We start from the raw sequence: 24,134 nt of genomic DNA, 5'->3' as shown, positions 1-24,134 counted from the left end.
TAGATGGTTATTTTGCAAAACTCTTTCAGTTATTTACCGCGACTGACAGCGCGAGACGCATCAGCTGGGTGACGCTCACTCGCCCCGACTCCTAACTATTTGTTGTTCACTGCCTGAGAAAATTGATGTGTAGCGTGAGAGCGTGTGAAAATTGTCAACTGCCTGAGAGTTCGCTGCTCTGGTGTTACATTATTTAAAGATTAAGCAAGCTAAACCTTTGCTAGTCTGCCTAACTGTTAGCTCCACACCTTCGCCTGTGGTGCTTTGTCCAAAGATTTCGCCATTGCCTCCTTATCATTTTATTTCCCTCTGTTTGTTTTGGCTGCTCTTTTTTGGGCCCCTGACAGGCTATAGTGTTCACTTAAAGCTTCTTGCTTTAGCTACATTTGCGGATCCTGCACATCTGTATGGCCGAATGTTTCAACCATACCATCGACAACATCAGGGGGGTGGGTTATCAGATGACAAGTATGAAAGAGGTTTTAATGATAATACATTATCGTGTAAATACATCTAAAAACGTTGGTATTCATATAAGACTGTAAAGTGTTGTACTTGATCACATTTAAGGGTCAGCCTTAGACCTTTCCCCCATCATCGTATTATTATAATAATAATTATAGCTCAAAGTGCTTTGCAGCAAGGAGAAAATTTGAAAAACATGAGCAAAAACAAATCAGTCAATGCTCTCTGATGCTAGAGTGGCAGTAGGGTACAGTTCCACTGGGTTGAATCAGTGTCCAGGAAAAGTATTTGAAGGAAAGCAACTAAGCAGTCGAACAGATGGTCACTGAGATTTTAATGCCCAGGCCAAACTAAAATGTTGCGCGTCGGTTGACTAAATCTCAGGGTTATAATCAGTGTTATGTAAACTGACAAGTAAGAGTGCTGCTGCTGTGCAGTCTGCCTCCGCTCCGCGGCCCTACTCGCTCGCATCCACAGACATACACACAGACGGCACTGTTTTTGAAAGGGAAAGGGAGACATGAGCCAGTACGGACATAAACCAAGAAAGATGAGACAGAAAAACCAAGACAGAGGTTAAGGCCAATATACACTGAAAAATGCAGCATTCATTGGAGATCAAATACGTTTTCTATAGCAGAGCCATTTGAGTGACATCAATACAATCTAAAGAGGACGTCGGTTCATCACAGTATGCGGCAACCACCACAGCTGAATGCTGAAGCCAATGCGGGAATTTCCAGATGAAGTACTAAGGAAGTACTTCCTCTAGTGGCCACTAGAGGCTGGCTCCAATAAGTTGTATTGAAGTCACACGGAGAAATCCAACATATCCAAAGGTACAAAGCCACTGCACAGGAAAAAAGTTTATTTGGGGACAAAATGAAGGAATCCAAAATAAACCAGAAAAACAGCTCTTTGAGAACTTAAATGAAATTAAAAAAGAAAGTGGGTCTAAACATGGGTGGGTTAAGAAACTATTGAATGTTGGGGCCAGACACAGTTATAAAGAAGAGAGGTCCATTTTTAAAACGAGTAAAAATGTGTTTAATCCAGGTTCTTCTCAATGATAAACTATACATTACTAATAGTTAACCTGTTTATTTGCGTTTTAGATCTCTTTATGGTATTATGTGTAGAGATTGTTATTTGTCTCTGTGTGGTTGTTTTGTGTCTTGCCTTATGTCTCATTTCACATCTCTTTGTTGTCATTTTTCATCTATTGTTGTTTTGCCCCACTTTGTGGTCGTTGTGTGTTTCTTTGCAGTCGTTTGATTGACTTTTCAACAAGAACAGTCATTTTGCATAGTGGATTGGTCCAGGGGCCCCTGGTCCTGTTCAGTAATCTTTGTACAACATAAAGAAGCAGTGTAATAGTTAACCTTGCTGGCATAGAAGACATAGAAGGTATTAGAAATTTAAAAAATGTATATAATATAAAATATATATAAAATAAAAATATAATTAAAAAATATTTAGTTTTATTTGGATCCCTGTTAGTTTCTACAAAGTGGTTTATAGTCTCCATGGAGTCTAATTTCTGCTATTCCTCTACATGTAGCATGAGGTTATACATCACTGATATGAAAACCATACTCTTGGCAAAGATTTGGAATGTTAAGGTATACATAGTTTATAAAATAATTTGAAAATGTGTGACTGAAAATACTGAGGAAAAAGCAAGTAGTGTAAGTAAAGAGTGCTTACACACATGCATTCATACATACAGAAAATCAATGCTATATTGTACTGTATTTACTTGGTGGTACAAAGCTGCAGCAGAGAGGCCTCTGAATCCTGTATCTCAGGTTAGCACAAACCTGTTTTCTAAACATAGAGCTGAACAGTTTGCTTCTTTTGATAATCATTCACACGGTGTATATAAATCATGACAATACAATGGCAGTCATGGGTATTTGAATGTGAAAAATTCAACTGGTCGCATAGTCCAACTGACTTGAGATTGGCAGACTTAGTTACTTATTAGCTATAGCCCACAGTGACTAGGGAACCCTACCCATCAAGATTCAGGGTTACACTTAACTGTAAAACTTAACTCTTAATTGTGTGTATATATAATATGGATAGCCATGATACATTTGCATGTGTGTCATATTTCGTGTTGGGCACATTACGCTGAAATTGTAATAAGTTACTTTTTACTTATTACTCATTAAAAAGTTTGGCTCTGTTGCATTTTGTTCAGTCCTCAGCACTGCTTCATACCCAGCAGGGATCTTTTCAGAAGCGGAGAAATTATGAATGCCTGGTTTAGTTAACTTGCTCACAGTTTGTTGATTTTGTCCTTGATTTTTGTTTTGAATTCTATCATGGGTACGTAGGTTACGTAGTTGAATGGTTTGTTTGTTTTTTGTCTGTTTTAATTGTGTTTTTTGTTGATGTACAATTGGTAGTCTGCACAAGGTGTTTTATTTTGAATATTTATCAGATTATCTATGCGGTTTCTGTGTCTGCTGGTAGGTTGTAGCTCCTAATTCCTCATTTGTCTAAGAAAATCATACCTCTCATCATACCTTGTTAAAATCTGTAACTTTTCTCGCACTGGACCATGGAAAATAAAATAAATTGAATCTAACCGGTTTTTCAGCTATATTTACACATTATAACCCTCAACATCAACGTGAAACTAAAGCTTAAAAAATGTTAATTTTAAAATTAATAAAATACATGGTTTGCCTGTTATTCTAATTTTTTAAATTTTTATTTATTCTGATATATATATATATATATATATATATATATATATATATATATATATATATATATATATATATATATATATATATATATGTATATATATATGTTCAATGACATACCCCATATTGGATTGATCTGTTAAATTCACAAAAAATATTTTTAGGGTTCTGGCTTTCAGACATTCTCCCCTCGACATGAACGCAACACAGACTTCCGACAACTCCTGACAACTTGCCGACGTCAGACTTGCGTATAATGGTAGTTACATCATGTAGCGGAGTCCTTCCTTCCTCTGTACAGTCCGGTACAGTCGTGCAAACTGAGCCTCTGAAGACTCATGTAACTTCACTGGATATTTTATTTATATTCAGATAGCGACACACGCATTTAAAACAGGTAAAAATCAGATTCAACCTACTGCGGCGTAATGGAGGTTTTATTTGCTGTTGAAATTCTCGCTCTCGATTGTTTTATTTGACTCTGGTGTTTTTGTTAGGCTATATAGCCTTTGATCAAAATGTAAGACACTTTAAAATATTATAACTTAGCATTGCACAGTGGTTGACGTGTCTCACAATGTGCAGGATATGTAACTTCTATTTATCTGGGCCATAGGATGTGTCTTCGCTGCCCTTCATGTGTCACCTCTGAGAGCAGTTAATGCTAACGTTATCAACATTAGCTCCAAATAGCAAGTTAACGTTATATTCCAGTTTGAGGCACGAATTTAAACATTAATTTAGTAGGCTTAGACTTCAAGCTTGTCCATAACTGTAATTGAGGTTCACAGTGAGGATTTAAAATGGATCCCACCCACACCGAAAGAGCTAGCATGCTATGTTTTTTTGAAATAATACCATAGACTGTAATAGCTAACTTTCCCTATCTTTGTTTCTTTTTAGTCAAGATGTCTGACGTTAGTTATGATGACAATGAGTCCAAGTTCCTGCGAAAAGCAAAGGAGAATCCCTTTGTCCCAGTTGGTGAGTAAATCTTGTGCCCTAATGGTTACATCATGAAAGAAAAACAAAACAATACTTGAATTAACTTGCAAGAAATTAAAACATTTTTATGTTTAAACAGGACAGTTTTGTTTTAAAGTAGCCTCTGTTGTACCAGCTGTCTTTAAGTTTTTGTTAGTCATCTATGTGCACTGAGATGTCTTTCTGCTTCCTCCAGGAATGGCTGGGTTCTTTGCCATTGTTGGGTACAGGCTGTATAAAATGAAGAATCGGGGAGATACAAAAATGTCGGTCCACCTGATCCACATGCGTGTAGCAGCCCAAGGCTTTGTGGTTGGAGCCATGACTGTTGGTATGTAGCCTGCAAGTGTCACGTTTCTTATTATATCTTGATTGCACTGTTTCAGTTTGTTACCATAATTGGTTTGGACTAAACATTTTCTCATTAACAAGTATAGACCTGAATCTTGGAGCTGCAGTAGATGCAAGGGTGATCGTGTAACGTATCCCTCTGATTCTTTGTTTTTAGGGGTCCTGTATTCGATGTACAGAGAGTACATTGCAAAACCCAGAGAACAACAGAAAGCAGCAGAACACAAGTGAACGTCAACTCTCACACTGACATTGTATGTCCCTTAATATTACCTCATATTAAGGTGTGTAGAAAGTTTATTTTTACAGATGTGTCATCATTTTTGTATGCACACATCCCTTCAGCAGCTCACTTCCAATGTAAATAGTTATAACTCACTGATTATATTTTCTGTCCTCTAAGTGAGGGTCAAGCTATCACTTCTGTATTGAGAAGGTGTACTGATCTGTTCTAACACTGTTTACACACTGTGTGCACACTGTTTGCAGTTGGAAACCCAGCTGGTTTGATATCTGTATGGACAGGTGACATTACTGATGGAGTTTTGTTGCTATGTTCTTTTATGTACTGATGTAGGGATTTTTGCCAAATCAAAAATTCTGCACCTAAGCCCACTTTTTTGGGCATCGCAGTGCAACAATACAATGTTATGGAAACCTTTGACAACATGTGGCCTACAGAAAAGGCCCATGCTTTCACATTATTTTAACAAGGACACAAATAGTTTTTGACTCCTTACAGTGTCAGATTGTCCTGCTAAACAAAGGTATAAAAAAGTAAATACATGGAAATAGGAAACGGAACAAAAAACCAATGAAACTCTGTATAACTAAAATTTAATAAATGCCAAGTCTTCTATTCATATTTGTATCATCATATTGTGATAAATAGCAGTCCATTGTTTCATTTTAGCAGCTTCACAAGTCTTCATGAGATATATCAGCTAAACAAACTGAGGTACACGATCAGACTGTACAGTAATCTATTAAACATCATATAAAAATAGATGCCTTGTTAAGTTATTCACAATGTTGAGTTTAATGTTGTGTGATGATGCAGAACGTTATTTTTGAGAATGTTAAGTTTGTGTCTTTAGCTTTTTCTCTGGAAATAAAAATTTACAGTCTCGTAATTCTAAAAATCAGTTGTCTACATTTTGAAACCTCCCCAAGTTGCACTTTTGTAGTTTTTTTGTTACACATCCCAACACACACTCAGTTGCCTATGTACACCTAGCAAAAGGTGAACATTACAACATAATGGTATGGTTCATTGAAGACTACACTCGTTTTAGTTAGGTTTACCTTGCTTACTGTTAATTAAATGTGCAGCTTTTTACAAATGATGTTCTTGTATGTTAAGTCAAACCTTGTTGTATCTCATGGTAATTGGACAATCCACGAAAGGTTGAAATCAAGGGCAATTGGACTTTGTTGAAGATCCTTGAAGATGTTTCATCTCTCATCCAAGAGACTTCTGGATGACAGGCAGGGAGACCTTTTAGCCTCTGTGGGGGTGTTGTCAAGAGGATCAATACTACTGGTTCGTTAGTGTTCCTGACTGTTGTAACAACAGTCGTTATGGTCTGTGGAGACACCCGAGGCTAAGTCTGAAAGATTATGTTGGTATCCTCACCTGAGGCCAAAAGTGAACTTGTTTAGTTTCCTGAAAAGAGACAATGTTGAGTGCTCACTTCATGTGAACCAGTCCAAAAATTCCAACCAATAAAACCATCACACATCTTTGAAAATTATCCTACCACTCCCATCAAATAAAACCGCTGATTTCCCTCATATCTTAACTTTATGCTTTCCTGTGTACTGCCCCGCCCTAGGATCCAATTCAATTGAATTGCATCACACCAATTTAAGGCAGCAATATGCTCTAACATGCTGTGTCATTGTGACTTTGTAAATGCGTGGTGATGAGGAGTAGGCTATCACTCAAGAGCACAATGACTTTACCTGAGATCCAGTAAATATTATGCAACTGTCATGTACCAGGTAACACTCTGTACCTCACAAAAATGCAAGTAGAGTGTGTGTCCAGTACCTACTTGTTTTGTCCAACACAGTAACACCTCAGGGTGCATGTAAGTAATGGCTATGCTAACCCCGTAGCTTCCATCACTCCCCATACTTTGTACACACAATTATACATGGATGTGTATGAAGGGATGACTGAGGTACTTGTAAAATGAGAAGAATAGTTCACTTTTCTGTTTAAAGAGTTTATATACCCCTAATCTACTCCTAAACCTTTGTCATTTTGTCAAAAGCTGCTATGTAGTGTGTCTTGCCCCACGATGAATGACCATCTTTGTTATCCTCACCTGAGGCCAAAAGTGAACTTAGTTTCCTGAGAATAGACCATGTTTAGTGCTCACTTCATTGTGAACCAATTGTTGTCCAAAAATTCCAACCAATAAAACCATTAAACATCTTTGAAAATTACCCTACCACTCCCATCAAATAAAAAATCTGATTGCCCTCGTGGATATCTTAATGTTATGCTTTCCTGTGCACTGCCCCACCATAGGATCCAATTCAAACAGAAATACATCACACTAATTTAAGGCAGCAATATGCCCTAAAATGCTGTGTCATTGTGACTTTGGGAACTGCTGTGATGATGAGACTCTTACTCACAATAAAATGTCTTTACCTGAGATCCAGTAAATATTATGCAACTTTCATGTACAAGGTAATGCCGTGTACCTCACAAAAATTCAAGTGGAGAGCATGTTTGTCAGGTACCTACTTGTTTAGTCCACCAAATTAACACCTGAGGGTGCACGTAGGCTGACAATGCTAACTCTGTAGCTTTGCATTGTTTACACAAATATTACATGGATATGTATCAAGGGATGACTGAGGTAGGCCTACTTAAATATGGATTTACATTTCCAGGAAAATAAGAAGAAGTATTCCTCTTTTCTGTTTCAAGAGTTAATTAAAACTAAGAACATACATGGTTTAAACAGGCAATGTTTGCATCTTTAGCCAGTATTTTCCAACCTCACAAAACAAAATGAATGTGCTATTGTGCATTTACCACCTATTATATCCCATAGTCTAGGCTATTTACCTTTGGCAGTTTGCAAAAAGCTGCGATCTTGCCCCCTTGTGGTCATGTAGGATATTGCTCAATGATAAAGGCTTGACTCTAGTTTTACATACTACTAGGCCTACTGCTAATATTATACATAGCCTACTTTACTTGTAGGTCTTTCGAGGTTTTCGACCACGATTCTTGCTGCCCTTGAGAGACGAGGCAAGTCTCCTCTGAGCGGGGACCTGCAGCAAGCATCTCTCTCCCTCACATCTGCTGTGACCTGCAACTCTTTTGCTAAGATTTTTGTGGCACGTTTGAACTCACCTTTTGCACCGTAATGTCAATAACAAGGTCAATATATTCGTAACTACTGATAGCGCTAGCCTACAGCAAAACCAACCGTACCACTATAGTAAAAGCTGGACATCACTTATTAATTTGGCATAGTTTAGCTAAGAATAATTCTTTAATCAATCAAGAGGTTTTGCACCTGTTAACCCATAGACATATACTCATTCACTACTCCCGTATGTAGAGCACTATATAGTGAGCTCACTCGCATTTTTAAAACAACACTTTCGGACACTACTTCCGATCGTTCGTTAATTTCCTCATTGCCGTCGGACAATCAGTTTTTTCTATCAGCGCAATGCATCATGGTATGTAGGGCTTGGTTAGTGACCACCGGTTGTAAACTACTTTTCAAAATGAATTCTGGGATACATTGAGTGGACTATATAGGGTATAATGACTCTTACTATACATTCGGACAGCACTACAAAATGGCAAGCTCAGTGGGTGATTTCGGACACAGCCAGTGTTAACCTAAAGTTAACTGTTAGTGTCGCTGACTTTACACCTCATTTCCCGCCTCCTACTTCCCCCAAACTACTCTCCAAATTAAAAAACGACTGATAAACAGAACACTTGCAGGTCTTCTTCCTCAATTTACTTGTGAAAAATTGAAAGATGTGTGAAAGATCGACAACTTGAAAAATATTTTACTAGAACTAGGGCTGAGCAATAAGACCACAGCCAAAAATGTCATCACAACAATTTAAAAATAAAATATCATTCGATATTGATTGTCACGATAAATCATTATTTCTTTTAAGTTTCAACAAATATGCATGACTAAAATTAGGTTAAATCTTTTTTTCAGTCCTTTTTCCTCAACAAAATAAATAGGTTATATCTTAATCTTATTCTATCTTAAGGGCTTAATCTTCACTTATCTTAAGTGCTAATCATAGACTGTATATAAAAAGGTGCTGATTTGTTTGTGATTCAAATGAATTAAATCAAACATTTAGCCTATTGAACATTTATTGAACATATGTTGTATTGTTGTTGAGGAAAATTATGTTGCGATAATTAGGTTGTCTTTTTTGTTTTATTGCCCAGACCTGACTATAACGTTACAGACTAGTAGTCCCGCGAGATCTTGTCTCTGGATGCCGTTGCTATAGATACCGTAGCGTCGCAATCAGGAAGCTGCTACAGAGTCTTCACCTACCAGATAAAATGATTCAATGCAAAACACCCTCTAATTTGTTTACAAGGGCGGTACTTGGATAAATTACAGGTGAGCTATTTTGCCTTTATACAACCTTAACGTATATGCCACTTAGTAAGAACTTGAAAGAGTAGGTTTAATAGAGTGGGAGGTATCCAACGTGTTCACAGTCACTGAAATGATCATAAACATTAATGTTATCTCGCTAAGTTAATCATCTAGCATGTTGGGGGATTTTTTCCCCAACAAGTCTGGGGTAATCAGTTTCAGTCTGTTTATAGGCTCATGACTTGCCACACTTAGGCTACAAGGGTCATCAACATACACACCATGTGATGCACAACAAGAAGGAGGGCAGTCAGATGCCATCTTAAGGAGCTATGAAGAGGACTAGCTAGCTATTGTTTTTGTTGCTAACGTTACTTTCACAAGGATGAATAAACATTTAAGGCATTTATTTAAACAACAAGTATTATAACTTGGTCTGTAAGACAAGTTAACAATGGAGCCAAGATTGCTATACTGGTAAAGGTGCGCCACTTAACTGTGCTGCAGCTTTCAAATAGAGTCCATGAGATTCTATATTGATTTCCACTGCCATTTCCCCCTTTAAAAGTGGATTATTTTCTCCTTATACCATAAACCAGAGATCATGGAGCATGATGATGAACTGAATGATCTGCGGCTTCAGTTTCAAGCGCTACAAAAACAGCAGGAGAAAAGAAAACTGGATAGGAAAAAGGAGAAAGTACCAAATAGGCTTAATAATGGTGTTACCCAGGATGATTTGGATCTGTCTAAGAAAGGTATTTTGGCAGACAATCTTGAAGACAGGTAAGTCTTGCAAAGGCTGAAATAAATGTTAAACAAAGTTTTTTTACTCAGTGACAGCTTAAATTGTTTGGACTAATTAAACAAAACATATAAATATAAATAAGCACACATTAGAATTCTTCAAGTGAAATATTCATCACCTACATGAATTGTCATGGTCTTAACTTGCAATTAGACACAATCCATTTTAATTACCTTCCCATAGACTGCTACAGAATGACAATCAAAATTTGATGGACCAGCTGAGGGAGCTTAAGGATGAAAATGGTCGGCTCTTCAAACTTCTAAGTGAAAAGGATTTTGAAATTCAACACCTGAAAAAGAAAAGAGAAGGAGAACGACTGTTTTTAACAGGTATAATAACATTACTTCCACTTATTTTGGACCACAGTGATGATGCTATAGATAGGTCACAGCTTCCTCATGACTCATCCACTCTGTTTAGGCACATCTGGCTTGGCAGGAGATATAGCAGCCACCAAGATTGTTGAGCTGTCCAAGAAAAATAGAGAGCTGACTGCTGAAATTGAGCGAGAAAAGATTAAATCCAAGCAAAACAGCAACAAAGTCAAAGAGCTTGAGAAAGAGGTATCAACGTTTTGTATTAGGAATATCATTTCATTTTATATGTTGGATGAATGTTTATCATTTCAGCACACAGCTGTTTATAATTTGTGTTAAACCATATATTTGTATAAACAAAGATACATTGTTTATAATATTTGTAAAATGATATGATGTATTACAGAGAGAAGAATGAATAATTGCAATATTATACTCCTTTCTATAGCTGCAGGCCGCTTTGGTGCACTCTCTACCTGGGCAAAAGGTAGACACAAAGTCACAAGACAAGAGGTCATCTGAAGACTGTGAGGTAATTATTGAGGTTAAAATTCACCAAAAGAATATTTTTATGCCTCCCTAACTTGAATGATTGCAACTCAATCTAAATCATATATCATTTTTTCACAAAAGCAGGAAAATCCTGTGGTGAAATCACTGCAGGAAAAATTTGCTGCTGCCCAGCTGAAAGTGATTGAGTATCGCAATCAGGTTCAAGCCGTCAAACAGGAGTTGAAAGTAGCTCAGAAGGTGGTACAGTTTTTTTCCTGTGTAGTCTAACTGTTTAAGAAGAATATCACATAATCATATGATTAGTCATCAGTGACTTCTGTATTCCAAAATATGAACTGCTCCTGCTGTTGTAGGTTTTGATCAGTGAAGTTGGAGAGGAGGTCAACCTTCAGCAATTACTAAGCTGCCCTGGGAGCTTTAGAGGTCGCTCTCAGCAGATACTGGCTCTTCAGACAAGGGTAAGATAAAAAATTTATTATAACGTAGATAATAATGTGCTTCTGCAAATAAGGTTACACAGTTATTTATAGAGTTAATAATGTGCTTTGCAAAGTCACTAAGATAGCAAATAAAACAACATAGAATTCAATGTTAACAATGTGAATTGTGCAACAGGTGAGAGACCTTGAGCAGCAGTTGAAGCAGTCAACACAGCGAAGACAACCAAATGTCCTGAGTATAGAGGAAGAGTTTCTGGGCATGGGGGTCCTTCAAAAAAAACCTCCTGAAAACAGGAACCTCGGCCACATCCGCACCATTGAGAAGGAGAAGAGGGAAGCGTTAGAGGTGTGTATCCATAAATTGTAAATTCATTAAAATGTGAATTTGTTAATGTGCCAAGGCCCTGTCGTCCTTCAAAAACTGTACAGAGGATCTCAGTGGACCATGAGGCCCTCCTGAAAGACCACGAGGATGTGAAGAAAAAGCTGGAAGCCTCTAAAGCCAGGAACAAATCTCTGTCCACAGAAATAAAAACTCTGAAGGTACAGATCTCCACCCTCCTGAAGAAGGGCAAACATGACGATGAGCTTGTCGATGCCCTGCTGGTAAGGAATTAGATGAGAGAAAAATATCTTGTTATATTTATATACTCGGTGTATGTTCTGTTATGTGTACACACAAATGGTGTATATCTTAATTAGGTATTGATTCAGTTATTATGTGAAAACCCTGTATTTCTTGTGAATCATCTTTTGAGCAAAAAATGCAGGCATGTTTTCAGGTTGACCACTGTGCAAAATGTGTTTTTTTTTCTGAAGCTCATGAGCCGAGATGACTATGGAATTTTGTCAACTAAACAATTATAACCCATCTGACATTTTGTGGTTTAGGAGCTACTCCTCCACGAAAGGCATGAAATGTTTTACAATAGGTCATTAACAAACTGGTTCTTGTTACACAGACCAAAAACTAAATAAACAGGGATTTCAGATTTATGAGTTAAAATAAGCCACAGACGTGGAAAGAAGGATCTTCTGTAATAAGCCCATGCTGCACTACATTGTTCTCAATACAATAATTACCCCTTCTAATTGTGGCAGAAGCAGCAAACCCGGATGCAGGAGATGCTGAGACAGCTCAGCCAACAGCAAAACCTACAGAGCAAGGAGATCCAGCAGAGCCCAAGACAAAAGCTTAGCAGTGAGCCTTCAGAGCACAACACTCTCATCCAGAATCTTAAGCAGATAGTTGCTAAGAGAGAGGCAAAGATCAAAGAACTACAGGAGAAAATCCAGCAGCTCTCTATCAAGGTAAACAAAACAATAGCAAAGCAAAGTCATGGGAATTACATCTAAACTCAGCAAGGAGAAGGTATTTGACGTCTTAGCAATCAGCACAAAATTTGAGTTGAAAAGTTATTTGTCCATTCATAGTTTTCTCATAATGCTTGGTCATTCACATGAAATGTGTACAGGAGGAGGGCATGGAAAGACCGAAGTCCAGCCTCAAGACAACAATTTGCAGTTCAGGATTTCCCCCTGAAGAGGGAGACATTAACAAGCGAATAACATCTTCAGGGTATGTGTGCTAATTGTAGTCATGCTAAATGATCACTGGAGTGTGAATATTGTTCATTTACTTTAATTAATTATTCAGTCTGAATACAAGACACTTATCTACTAACTGGTTTCTAATACATCTTGTCTGGCAAAATAAGGGTTAATAATTCACTCTGGCTGATGGGGGACTCTCTGTAATCAGGTTATTGATTTAGTTTGATGCCTTACTGCTGTGTTAGTGTATTTAGCTGGGATTTCTGTTAAAATCAACGTCTATCAACTATTTTTCCAGATCAGTTTCTAAATTTGGTCATAAATTGGTGCTGCCTGCTGTGGGAAATAATATAGAATTCAAGTAAGTGGACATAAAGCTTCTCTATTTATTCCTTTCTTGATACATTCATCAATTTCTGTACCACTGTGAAATGCATTAACAGCAAAACGATTGTTTTAATGTTGTATCCTGTTGTTCTCAGGGGTCCAAGTTCTTCAAAATGTCCACAGTGTTCAGCTGATTTGAGCACATTGATCACTAAGTGTAGTGAATATAAAATTATCTGCACAGAGAAGGACAGACTCCTTGAGCTGGTTAATGTCCTACAGACAAGGTAATATAAATTTTGTCTCCACTTTGTTGATCTCAATTCTTTCCTGTCACTGTTGCATGGTGTTTGGTGAAATGCCTATCTTGGAGAACAAAAAAACAAATATCACAACAAAACAAGCAAATAATGTGTGCCAGCAGCATTGGCCATAAGTCGTCCTCAAAAGCAATAACTTTTCCATTCTGTTACCTTTCTTATTGAGGATTTAGTCAGAGATTACTCAGTAAAATACACGTAGTATCTTTTTATTTATTGCTAAAATTATCCAATATTAAATTGTCTTACCCCTTTCATGCATGGTGTCCACATTTGTGGACAGTTATTTGAACTCCATTGTGAGTTAATATATCATGGTTATGTTCTCCAAGCCACTTGAGAGCAATGTCAGTTGATTGATAGCAATATTGTAACAGTGCTATCTTGGATTCCAAATATTCATTGTTTGATGACCTCAGCAGTCCAATGAATGGCCAATAGTGATGGCTCAGGCATATCTGTGAAATTCAAGGACGTCAATCAAGGTTAAAAAAGTGTAAGTGTATAAGTATTATTTACATGTCTGTTTTTTTTAAACAAAAATTTAGAGTGAAATGTAGTTTTTATACACCAAAAACCAACTGTCCACACATGTAGACATCATGCAACAGTGGAGTCAGATTGCATTAAGTTTGATTTCTGTGACCTGCTAGTATATCTATTCTATTTTTTTCGAAGGTGTGATGAATTGTATTATATTATAATAAAACAAATGTATGAACATAAATAATGCAAAAGTATATATTACAACATTAAATAGCAACTTTATACTTGCATACAGAGACAAATTTGCCTTTTTGATTTCCAGGTTTTTCCAGTTTTAACTAGCACTATGTAATCTTTTACATATTGGATGTAATATGTTATAACTGAGATGATTTAACATGAAGTTGGACAAGGATAACAATATAATGAGTTGTTACTGTATCAGCAGTGAATGGTTTTTATTATTTATCCATATTGCTACTAAAATTGCATTTTACACCTTTATTGCATATTTTAATTATAGCACAATTTTGGGTTGTATAAATCTTTAAAAATGGTTTTTCTTTTCAATAAATTATGTATGAAAGGGTTAATGAAATGTCAGTAATATTAGCTGCTTGTAAACAGAACAAAAGCATTAGGCTTATAGCACGCATCCTTACCAGTGGTGGCAGCATGTGAGAGTTTGTTTGCAGGTACAAATAAATTAAATTATTTACCAAAGGAGCTATGAACCTTTTGAAATGTTATATTTCATGTTTATATTTTTATTTCCTTTTTTAATAAGGTATGAGGGAACATTTCAATACCACTATAATATTCTATTAATTTGTAGTCCATATATGTTTCCATTTCAAGGCCATAGACACGTAATGCTTTCTGAGGATTGCAAGGTTGTTTCCACTTGGCTTTGGAGTTTATTTTATTTATTTAGTCAAAATCATGCCTGAGGGTGCACATCTCATTATCCAGCAATTCAAGTTATATTAGCAAATTACTTAAATGGGTTACATTGGTATTTTTCAACCTGGACCTTATAGTGTGTGTGTGTGTGTGTGTGTGTGTGTGTGTGTGTGTGTGTGAGACTAATTGGGACAAAATCATTTGAAATTGTTCCAGAATTGAGCGAGCGCACTGCAGTTGGCAGAAGTGAAACCGGGCTGCAACGTTAGCCTTGTGGGCAATTGAGCCCCATCAAGTACGTCCACTAAAATGCTTGTTTCTGTCACTGACAGACTCAAATTGTTATTACACATGTCTAACAACATTGTGGAAAGGATACCTACAGAGATTTTAAAGAGTAAGATCCTTTATCGCTCTTGTCAAAGCCATCAGGTTCTATTGACAAAACCATAAATTTTACCTTGCAGAACATAGAAGTTGCTGGTCTACCGCTGCCTTGGCCAGTTAGTTTGCTTGTGTCATTGTGTGACTTTAGTGTTTTAAAGGGTTAAAAACACCAAAGTCACATAATTGTTGCAATTGCCCGCAAGGATTATGTTGCAGCACGGTTTCGCTGCTGCCGATTGCAGTGCGCTCGCTCAATACTAGACCAATTTCAAAAACTGTTGTCCCACTTAGTCACACAGAGATAAAAACATGGCAAAATAAAGGGTCATTTCGGTATTACTTAAGTTTATAAATTTTTATTATTAAATAAGTCAATCTATCCATTAATCATCTTCCAGAGAGAAAGAGACAAACCAGATGTTTTTGGAGGCAGAACAGAAGTACCTGGAGGAGCGCCACCGGATAGTAATCCTGGAGCAGCAGCTGGAGAGGTCAAAATTAGATTCAAAGTAAGACCAATAAAAGCAGCAAGGGTAAAACTGGTATGCCAAGACTCAGTGACAGCATGATGCTACAATGTCAAGCAGATTTTTATGTTAGTCTTTTTTTTTTTAATGCTCTGACTCATCAATTTCTCCCTTGACTGTCTCGCTTTTGGCTATCACGACTCTGTCCCTCAGGAGCAGCATCCCTCAGTACCAGGGTGGCAGGAGTCTCTGAGCAACAGGGACTGTCCACAGACACGCTGAGTAAACTGTACAATGAGTCCATTGTTATTTGTAAACATTTTATTTCTAACTTTGACAACACTGTAGTTGTCTTGAGCTTGGTTCTGGGGAAAAAATATATTTTTACACCAGATGACAGAAATAATGATGCATGGCAATGGACACACTGCCTATGGACCGTGTCCATTCTAACACTCATGTTTGGGCTGCACAGAGATGTTCATGTTGCTCTTGTCATGGATGTTGTCTCCTGGCTGGTCATTTAGCTGGAGGAAACGGAGGCGCTGAGGGCACAGCTAAAGAGCACTCTCCACCATGACCTACAGTTCTGCAGTGACGTGATGAGACAAGTCAAGCATGTTTTCCTGCAGGCTCTGTGACAGCCCAGACAAGACACTAACCAGGGGACTGGCTGGTCCCTGCTAAGCCTCACGTCCAGCTGAGCCCTACCCTCTCCTGTCACACGTAACAAACAGCAGCCTGCAGGAAACCGGCTCTCCTTACAAGATCATACGGATCTCCGTGTTTTTCTCCCATTTGAACTCTCAAAGACGTGATGGGATGGTTCATTTGTGCATTCGATTACCTCGGTTTAACCAGTTGACCTTGGGTTGCAGAGCTTTCAACCCTGACAAATGTTCCTACTGATTGCAAAAATGTTGCTGATAGGATGTCTCCCCATGGTTTTATATCTTGTCTGTGTGCTATTTTATAAATGTCACTATAGATGTATTTTACTCCACTGGCAGCCTGAAGTGCATTACATGTATACAGAGCTGTTTTTAAAGTATATTTGTAAACTAATGAAACATCCAGTTTAATCAATAAAAAGGGACAAAATCTTCTTCTAAATCTAAATCTTCTAAATATATTGTTTTACGTTCATGGCCGTGACCCTCCTAGACTTTTTAAAAAGTGTTTTTTGGCTCCAGATAGTTGTACATAAACGTGAGACAGGCCAATCCAAATAGTCAACACCCCAGTTAAGTTCCCAAAAACTTCAATATTCCTTTTAAATTTTACTGCTAATTACTTCTGACTCGAAACCAGCTGTGTGGGAATAGTGGTTGAAAATGAATGCGGACTCAAGCTGCACGAACTCCCGCTGTAGTCCTTTATACACTCCCCAGAGCATGTCACATGTATGTAGATCTTAGCTTCTTAATCCAAAGGTTGTCTGGATGTGCGTGGCCTGGTGGGAGTGGCCTCTACATTCATACTAACATCAGAGTTATTTTCTTCCGATGTAGCCAAAAGGATTTCAGCAGAGCTCCCCCTCCTTCTCCCCTCCCTCCACATCACGCTTAATTTAAAACCATGGCTGAGTTAGTGTGCTGCTTCAAATACCGCACTATTTCTTCCAGGACCCTGTGGGAGATTGGCAGGTCCCCATTGGACTGAGCGAGAAAGTGCCACAAGACAAAAATATCAGTTTGGACAGGATACAGAAAGCCTTTATGCTCAGAGTAACAAAAAACAACTTGTATCGAATACCTCCTGGATATAAGGTGAGGCACCCTTTAATGTATTAGAATGAGTGGTGTCATTGGAGGAACAGATGAGATGATTAGATGAGCCGGATGACTACAGGCCCTGCGACATTGACAGACATGAATCAAATGTAGTAATGTGCATCAAAAAGGGTGTTGATGGAGCAAATACTTGTCATGGTCCCTAACTGCATCCGATTCCAGGGAAAATGTTTAGTTTAGTAAATTTTTGTTTGGTTGTATTTTTTATTTTTTTTAATCTGCCATAACATCTTAATATAAAAATGGAGTCCGTGTTTGTGAGCATTTACAATATTTTCCGAAACATGTAATCTAAAGCTTTTATTTCATGTGACAGTTGATTTTGATTTTAAATAAAGCTTATTGCTGTTGAATACTCATTTTACTGTGCAATTTCTGTTACTAACCAATGTTGTCATAGATTAATATGACTTCTCTTGACTGCAGTCATTAAAGAGTGTCATCACTTTCAAATAAATTACACTTCACCAAACAATTTTAATATTGTTTTATATAGCTGTATTACGCAGAAAGGTGTAGATTTATTCCAAAATGCCCAATAACCCACCAAACCAAACACAAACTTATGTAAACACAGCATACGTAAACAGCCTCACCTATTTGTCATTCCAGGTTTGAATGACTCCTTTCTCCATCCTTCTCCTCAGAGGTATTCCCTCGTTCTGGACCAATGCTTCCTGCAGACCATTGACTGCATCCAGAAACTAAAGTAAATAGTGGAGCTGTGAACGCAGAGGTTAAAGTTAGCCATCAGTATATGAGGGATCTGTGAACTTTACTCATGCCAGAAAACGGTTTGTGCCTCTATGAGTCCATTCATCTCTTAGTGCCTCTCATTTACATGTAATGGAAAGAAAATAAATAGCGGAGTCCTAATGTGCTCATTTACAGTAAGTAGAAATAAAGTAATGCGCTGTTATCTACTAAGACAGTGGGGAAGCAGTGATAAGCACTTTTCTGCATGTGAAATGTTGTTCAAGGTCTATAGCATGAGTTAAATTGGTGAGGACATTGATATCCATAATCAGGTATCAAGGTGTTCATTACAGGTATCAAGGTGTTCATTACAGTCACCCACAATTCATGGTGATGCATTGTCGAGACACGTTCTGTCAGATTGTCTGGTCTTGATTTTGATCTGTGCCTCTTGAACTCTTTTATTTCAAACTTTTGAAATTTACGGATTTTCAGACTCTGGCTTCACTAGTAGACGTACATTTGTGCAGTGATGTGTCACGTCAATACTGTATGCTATTTTTTAGTCATTTTGTTTATTTCAGCAAGTTTGAATACATTTAACATCACTAGATGGCAGTGTGATTAGTCATGTACTATACATCAACCACTTTTTCTGATTGTGCTGCAAGAATGCAATCTCAAGCAAAAAATGGACCAGTATGCTGAGCAGTATCTATTCAATACAGCACATTTTTATTTACCTAGTTGAGAATAAATCAATAGACTGTAAAGAAAACTAATCATAATGCTTCTGGAAGTGATGGATTAAATAAATATCATAAATGAAATAATGATGCAATAGTCATGTTCTTGTAGAGACAGTATTGTCTTTTAAACTAGATAAGCAGAAATAAAAATGCATTACTTTTAGAAAAACAAACTGAGCTCCTCATAGTGCATGCTCTACTAAGAAAATGCTGCTTTTCTCCTGCAATTGCTGTAATAACCTAGCCATCACTCTTGACTTGTTGCTTGTTCTTATCTGACCTACCCCGTAGAACGACGTTCGCACTCTAAATTGAATTGATCTCCATGCCCTGTCAAACTCGAAAATAATCAATTTCATCCGGAATCACTCCACCTCACATCTGAAGGCAGTGCTGCCTGTCAAAGCTGCTTTGTTTCAAATGAATATCGTTCTAGTATATAGTCCACTGACATTTTTGCATTTTAGCGTACCTCAAAAACTACCACTGTCACTGAAGAAAGAAATACAGTGTGTCCAGAAACACAGTGTGTACATAATATTAATAATAATAAATAATAATAGGTTTATTTGTATAGCACTTTTCAATACAGGTAACAAAGTGCTTTATGAGAAAATTTGCTAAAAATTAGAATAGGCCTCACACAGTGGTTTACAATAATCAATATAAAAACATCCAAAAGTCAAAATTAAAAAGATAAAGATAAACATTGGCATCAACAGTGATTTACAACAATCAGTGTATAAAACATAAGCAATTCAATATGGCCCTGACAGCAAAGGCCCTGTCTCCTTTAGTTTTTAGCTTAGACCTAGGAATTGCTAGTTGTGCTCTACCAGAGGATCTGCGTCTTCTTTACGTGGAGTTCAAAATACAAGTTCAGGTCAAAAGCTTGCCATGATTTAAATTCTGTAAGCTGGGGGACAAAGTACAATGACATCAGATTTTGTAAGGTTTCATTGTTGAAAGGGATCTAAAGGCATTTGTGAAAGGTTGCAATGTCAGACACATTTAGACAGACATACATTAGCTAAAGTGAGAAGAAAATGTACCAAAGCTGGATGTTTAAATCATTGTCTGTGTCATGTGTATCCATCACCACTGGTGCAGATATCCTTAGTGCGTCTCTTAGCGAACAAAATTGATCATCCATGCTGACACACAATGGCATTGATATTTTGCTCACAAATATGATCACTGCCAGTGGGATCTGTTGCCTTCTGAAGATGTGTGCGTGAGCACCACTATCACAGGCTGCTGCTTTTTGTAGCTTTACCTTAATCTGATAGTTCACAGCAGAGACAGACAGAAATAATTGGGATAGACAAAAGGGGATGACGTGGCAACAGAGCCACAATGACACTCCAGGAGGCTGCTTATTGCTCACTGAAAAACTGTCTGTGTATGCTTCATGAATATAAATGTGTGAAGCTTTGTTTTGATACAACAATCACATCCACTGATTAATACTTAATGGGTCATCATTGTGTCTGTACAGATTCTGTAGCTTCTCCTGCGTGGCACCATGTCAAGGTGGTATGCAATTCAAACATTTTCAGATTCTCAGACATTTCAAGATGTTTTGAAGCTTTTTTTTAACAATCCTAAATGAACGAGCTCTTCTGCCCTTATTTCCCATGTGACTCATTCCTGACACTAAAGACCAATAAGAAATAAAAAGAAAAGACATATTTATTAAATATATTACCCATTTCTAGGCCGTAAGTGGAGGCTCTACCACCTTGTCCTCTACCCCCTGAGACCAGGCGTTAATAACGCCTGGTCTCAGGGGGTACGTGCACATCCCGGCGATTGGTCCACATTCATCAACCTATGGACTTTTCATTTCCCCATCATTCCCAGGCAGAGGAAATTCAGGAAATTCATTCAGGGTAATTCATAACAACTTTGTTGAAGAGGATGATAAAAAACATTAAAAAAAAGTGCTTGAGAGCAGGAGTCAAACCATCAATCCTTGAATTATGAGTCCTGCACTCTGAGATAACCTGTGACACAGTAAAGTTTTGGAAATTATCCTGAAGAAACGCACCTGCCAACCCCTGCATTCAACTATGGTTTGTTATCTTGAGATCATGAGAAAATGATCCCGCTATCACAAGAAAACAACATTCGTTATCTCCAGATCACAAGAATATTATCCTGTTATCACGGAAAAATGGAGTAAACTAAATATTTGAATCGATGGCCGCTTAGGGCTTCCGTAATTATATTATACACATTGGAAATGAAAGATAAAAATTTATCTTTATCTTTATATGAGAGCCATCAATTACGCCTACTACTCCTGTGAAGCCGGTTATTTGCATGAATTGTGTTCTGTTGGATTACAGAGGGTGTTGTTGGGAAGTCGATGGAACACGTGACAATGAGTGAAGCTGTAAGTGCCATAATTGTTTTCATGACAATTCCACTTATTGATGGCTGTGATGGCCCTAAATCATCAGAATTGCTGCGTTTGTCTTGTGGCAAAGAAACAAAGTGTCATTACCACCTTCAGTTTAGCCGAAAATTCATTACTGCGTAAATTCAGTGGTGAGATGACTTCCGTAACCAACTGGCTGACAAAGATTATGCCTGTGCTGTCTGACCCCTTCTGCGCGTTTTCATATAATTCAGAAACGTTCTTCCTCTCCTGAAAGATTTGTGCATTTCTCTGTCTCAACAGTGCCATCTCAAGCCCCCATTGGCAACTCCTAACCACTTGAGAGACCTCTCAAGCTGTCTTAAATAACTGGGAGAGTAAGAGTGATTCTTAGCTTAAAGAAATTTGATAACTTGCTTTTATTTTTAAGTTTGAAAGTAAGAGTAAATTTCATGAATTCTCAGCACTTAAGACTAAAATGGCACTTTGAGAAGCTTGATAAACACCAGCCTAGGTCTACTAAGTGCACTCTTTTATTTTAGCATAGAATTCAGTATGCATGAATCAGTCTATATGGTATTGGCACGAGTGCATCTATCAAATAGAATTTTTTAAATATTTATTGTCATTAAAATAAATAGGGTTTCTTGAATGCTATTTTAAGTGTTTGTTGTACTAATACTCTTCTTGGTGCAGATATCCACAAATAAGAAATAAGAATACACAGTGTCATACATGCAATGTACTACTCTTACAGAGAACACACAGAACCACCAATGGTTAAAAGAAGGACATGGGGCTTTTAAGATATTGTTGTTTTATATTTAATATTTGGAAAGAGAAAGGCCCAGTATGTGCCATGTGGGTCATGAACTTGCAGGCTAGAATTTGGGTTAGTGATAGGCTAAAGTCAGGCTTCCGATATGGCAGCTTTGGTTATATTTTATACACAGTGTTAACATGCATTCCTGTGGTTATCGAGATATTTTTGAACATCACTGACAAGTGGTTGACAAACAGTATTGGTTTTTAGACAGATTTGAGATATTTTGTCACTGTTAAATAAAAACTTTCCAGGACCAAGAAAAGGTTGGACAAATGGAACTATAATGAGATTTCACTTTGACTAATGGCATTTCTTATTAAAGGGCTTTTGAGACCTGCCTGAGACATGAGGATGAAACTTGAATCCACGCAAAAAGCATCTCTCTGAAATATCTCTTAAAAGTCATTTAACTGAAACCTTTATCTGTAAAGTAAGTATAATATCTCGATTTTTTAGTTGGAACACCGCCCCGGCCCTGACATTTTGACAACATTAAGCTAGAGAGAGCATCTGCGCTGATGCCCCTTGGATCAGGGTTGTGGATTGCCAGGTTGCGATGACAGATGGGTTGAAACTGTCTGTAGTGTGTGCATTGTGTGTAGATTGGGTTTCATAGACGATCTGGCAACTTGGGTGATGTCAGACAAACATCCTAAATTTGGATCTGTGTATGACGATTATTCATAATAACGTTTGGAGGGCCATGTATATTATGGGAGTTTATTGGGAGAAACCAAAAAATTTGATTGTTGGCAGGTATGCCCGTAACACCACAACATGTTGTTTTTACACTATGGGTTTTTCTCTCATTAAACAAACAACATATAATGTCTTAATCAGCAAGCTTCAGAGGGGCTGGTAGACATATTTTGGACAGAGCCAGGCTGTTTCCCCCTGTTTCCAGTCTCTGTGCTAAGCTAAGCTAACAGTTTGCAAACCGATTTGCAAACACGCCATATCAACTAAATAACTAAATTGATAATATGTACATTTTACATTACAGCTTGTTTCTACTCCCAAGTGGCATTATAAAAAGCCCTACTGACTATTTAATGGTATTGGTGTTTTATGTGCTATTTCTACTTTGTAAGGAAATTATATTGTCATTCTTTCGCATCTGATGGCTACTGTACTGGGTGGTTTACACATTAAAATTTCACTAGCAAACCATAAAATAACTTCATAGAAAATTATGCATTGCTATAGTTTAGGCCACCGTCAGTACTGTACAAATTAGTTAGACCTGGCTACATAACCTGGACCACCTCTAACATTAAAATACAGATTTACAATTCAACAGGCTGAAAGGTATATATATTTATGTTTTTGTAGTCATGTTTAAGGGCAGAATGAGTAGGATTTTCCATCCCAATCACCACTATGACCCACTAGAAATGTGTGGTGGTGTCTGCGTCCGCAGAGACATTGCCCTTTGCCTGCATTTTGTTTTTTGCTGTGTTTTGCTAGGTATCAACCCCTTCCCCTCGCTCTGCCTCTGCCTCTTCTCCCCTGGGGCTTTGCACTGGCTTACACTGTAATTGAAAATCACTAATTTTCCCGCAGGTAATCAGAAGAGTCGTTGCCTTATGTAGGCATGTGTTGCTGCAGGTGGTACACTAGGCTGTGCTCTGGCAACCACGGTCAGGGGGCATGCACTCCGGGTATTGTTAAGCTGGGGTGGAGGGGCCAACTTATACTGCTGTCTTCACAAACTGCAACTCCTCCTCATTCTGCCTTAATGGCAGAGGATAAGACACATGCCTTTGGTGTGAGAGACACGGGTTCAATTCCCCACTGTGTCACATCCACCAATGTGTCCCTGAGCAAGACACTTAACCCCTAGTTGCTCCAGAGGCATGCAATCTCTGACAAATATAGCAATTGTTAGTCGCTTTGGATAAAAGCATCAGCTAAATAAATGAATGTAAGATGCTGTTTTACTTTTCCATTGTAGTGTGGCTTACTAAACTGAACTAATTATTTTCCCACCACTGGAAACGTCATCCCCGCGACTGAAGATGGATGG

The 24,134-nt window shown here is 37.8% G+C and overlaps 2 protein-coding genes across 6 annotated transcripts; both read left to right on the top strand.

The window, feature by feature from the left end:
- The first annotated feature begins 3,422 nt into the window (after positions 1–3,422).
- On the top strand, positions 3,423–5,659 carry higd1a (HIG1 hypoxia inducible domain family, member 1A). The gene is made up of 4 exons (XM_046052971.1): positions 3,423–3,579; positions 4,086–4,166; positions 4,363–4,497; positions 4,675–5,659. The coding sequence occupies exons 2-4, from the start codon at positions 4,091–4,093 to the stop codon at positions 4,746–4,748; spliced, it is 285 nt and encodes a 94-aa protein (XP_045908927.1). The 5' UTR covers positions 3,423–3,579; positions 4,086–4,090; the 3' UTR covers positions 4,749–5,659.
- Positions 5,660–9,036: 3,377 nt separating this feature from the next.
- On the top strand, positions 9,037–17,813 carry ccdc13 (coiled-coil domain containing 13). 5 transcript variants are annotated; one of them, XM_046052723.1, is made up of 15 exons: positions 9,037–9,157; positions 9,736–9,922; positions 10,128–10,276; positions 10,368–10,510; positions 10,713–10,796; positions 10,898–11,014; positions 11,131–11,235; positions 11,393–11,563; positions 11,647–11,823; positions 12,319–12,528; positions 12,693–12,796; positions 13,070–13,132; positions 13,254–13,385; positions 15,593–15,703; positions 15,875–17,813. In XM_046052723.1, the coding sequence occupies exons 2-15, from the start codon at positions 9,741–9,743 to the stop codon at positions 15,912–15,914; spliced, it is 1,788 nt and encodes a 595-aa protein (XP_045908679.1). In that variant the 5' UTR covers positions 9,037–9,157; positions 9,736–9,740; the 3' UTR covers positions 15,915–17,813. The 5 variants fall into 5 exon arrangements, 4 of the variants coding, with proteins under 4 accessions (XP_045908679.1, XP_045908681.1, XP_045908680.1 ...); XM_046052725.1 differs by lacking the exon at positions 9,037–9,157 and adding an exon at positions 9,481–9,619 and having other exon boundaries at positions 12,322–12,528; XR_006825508.1 differs by lacking the exon at positions 9,037–9,157 and adding exons at positions 9,487–9,619; positions 13,838–13,914 and having other exon boundaries at positions 15,593–17,813.
- Positions 17,814–24,134: the final 6,321 nt, after the last annotated feature.

The sequence above is a fragment of the Micropterus dolomieu genome, linkage group LG06 (genome assembly GCF_021292245.1).
Source record: "Micropterus dolomieu isolate WLL.071019.BEF.003 ecotype Adirondacks linkage group LG06, ASM2129224v1, whole genome shotgun sequence".
Classification (NCBI taxonomy): domain Eukaryota; kingdom Metazoa; phylum Chordata; class Actinopteri; order Centrarchiformes; family Centrarchidae; genus Micropterus; species Micropterus dolomieu.
Note: the sequence above shows the minus strand (reverse complement) of the source record. Positions and strands in the feature narration are given on the sequence as shown.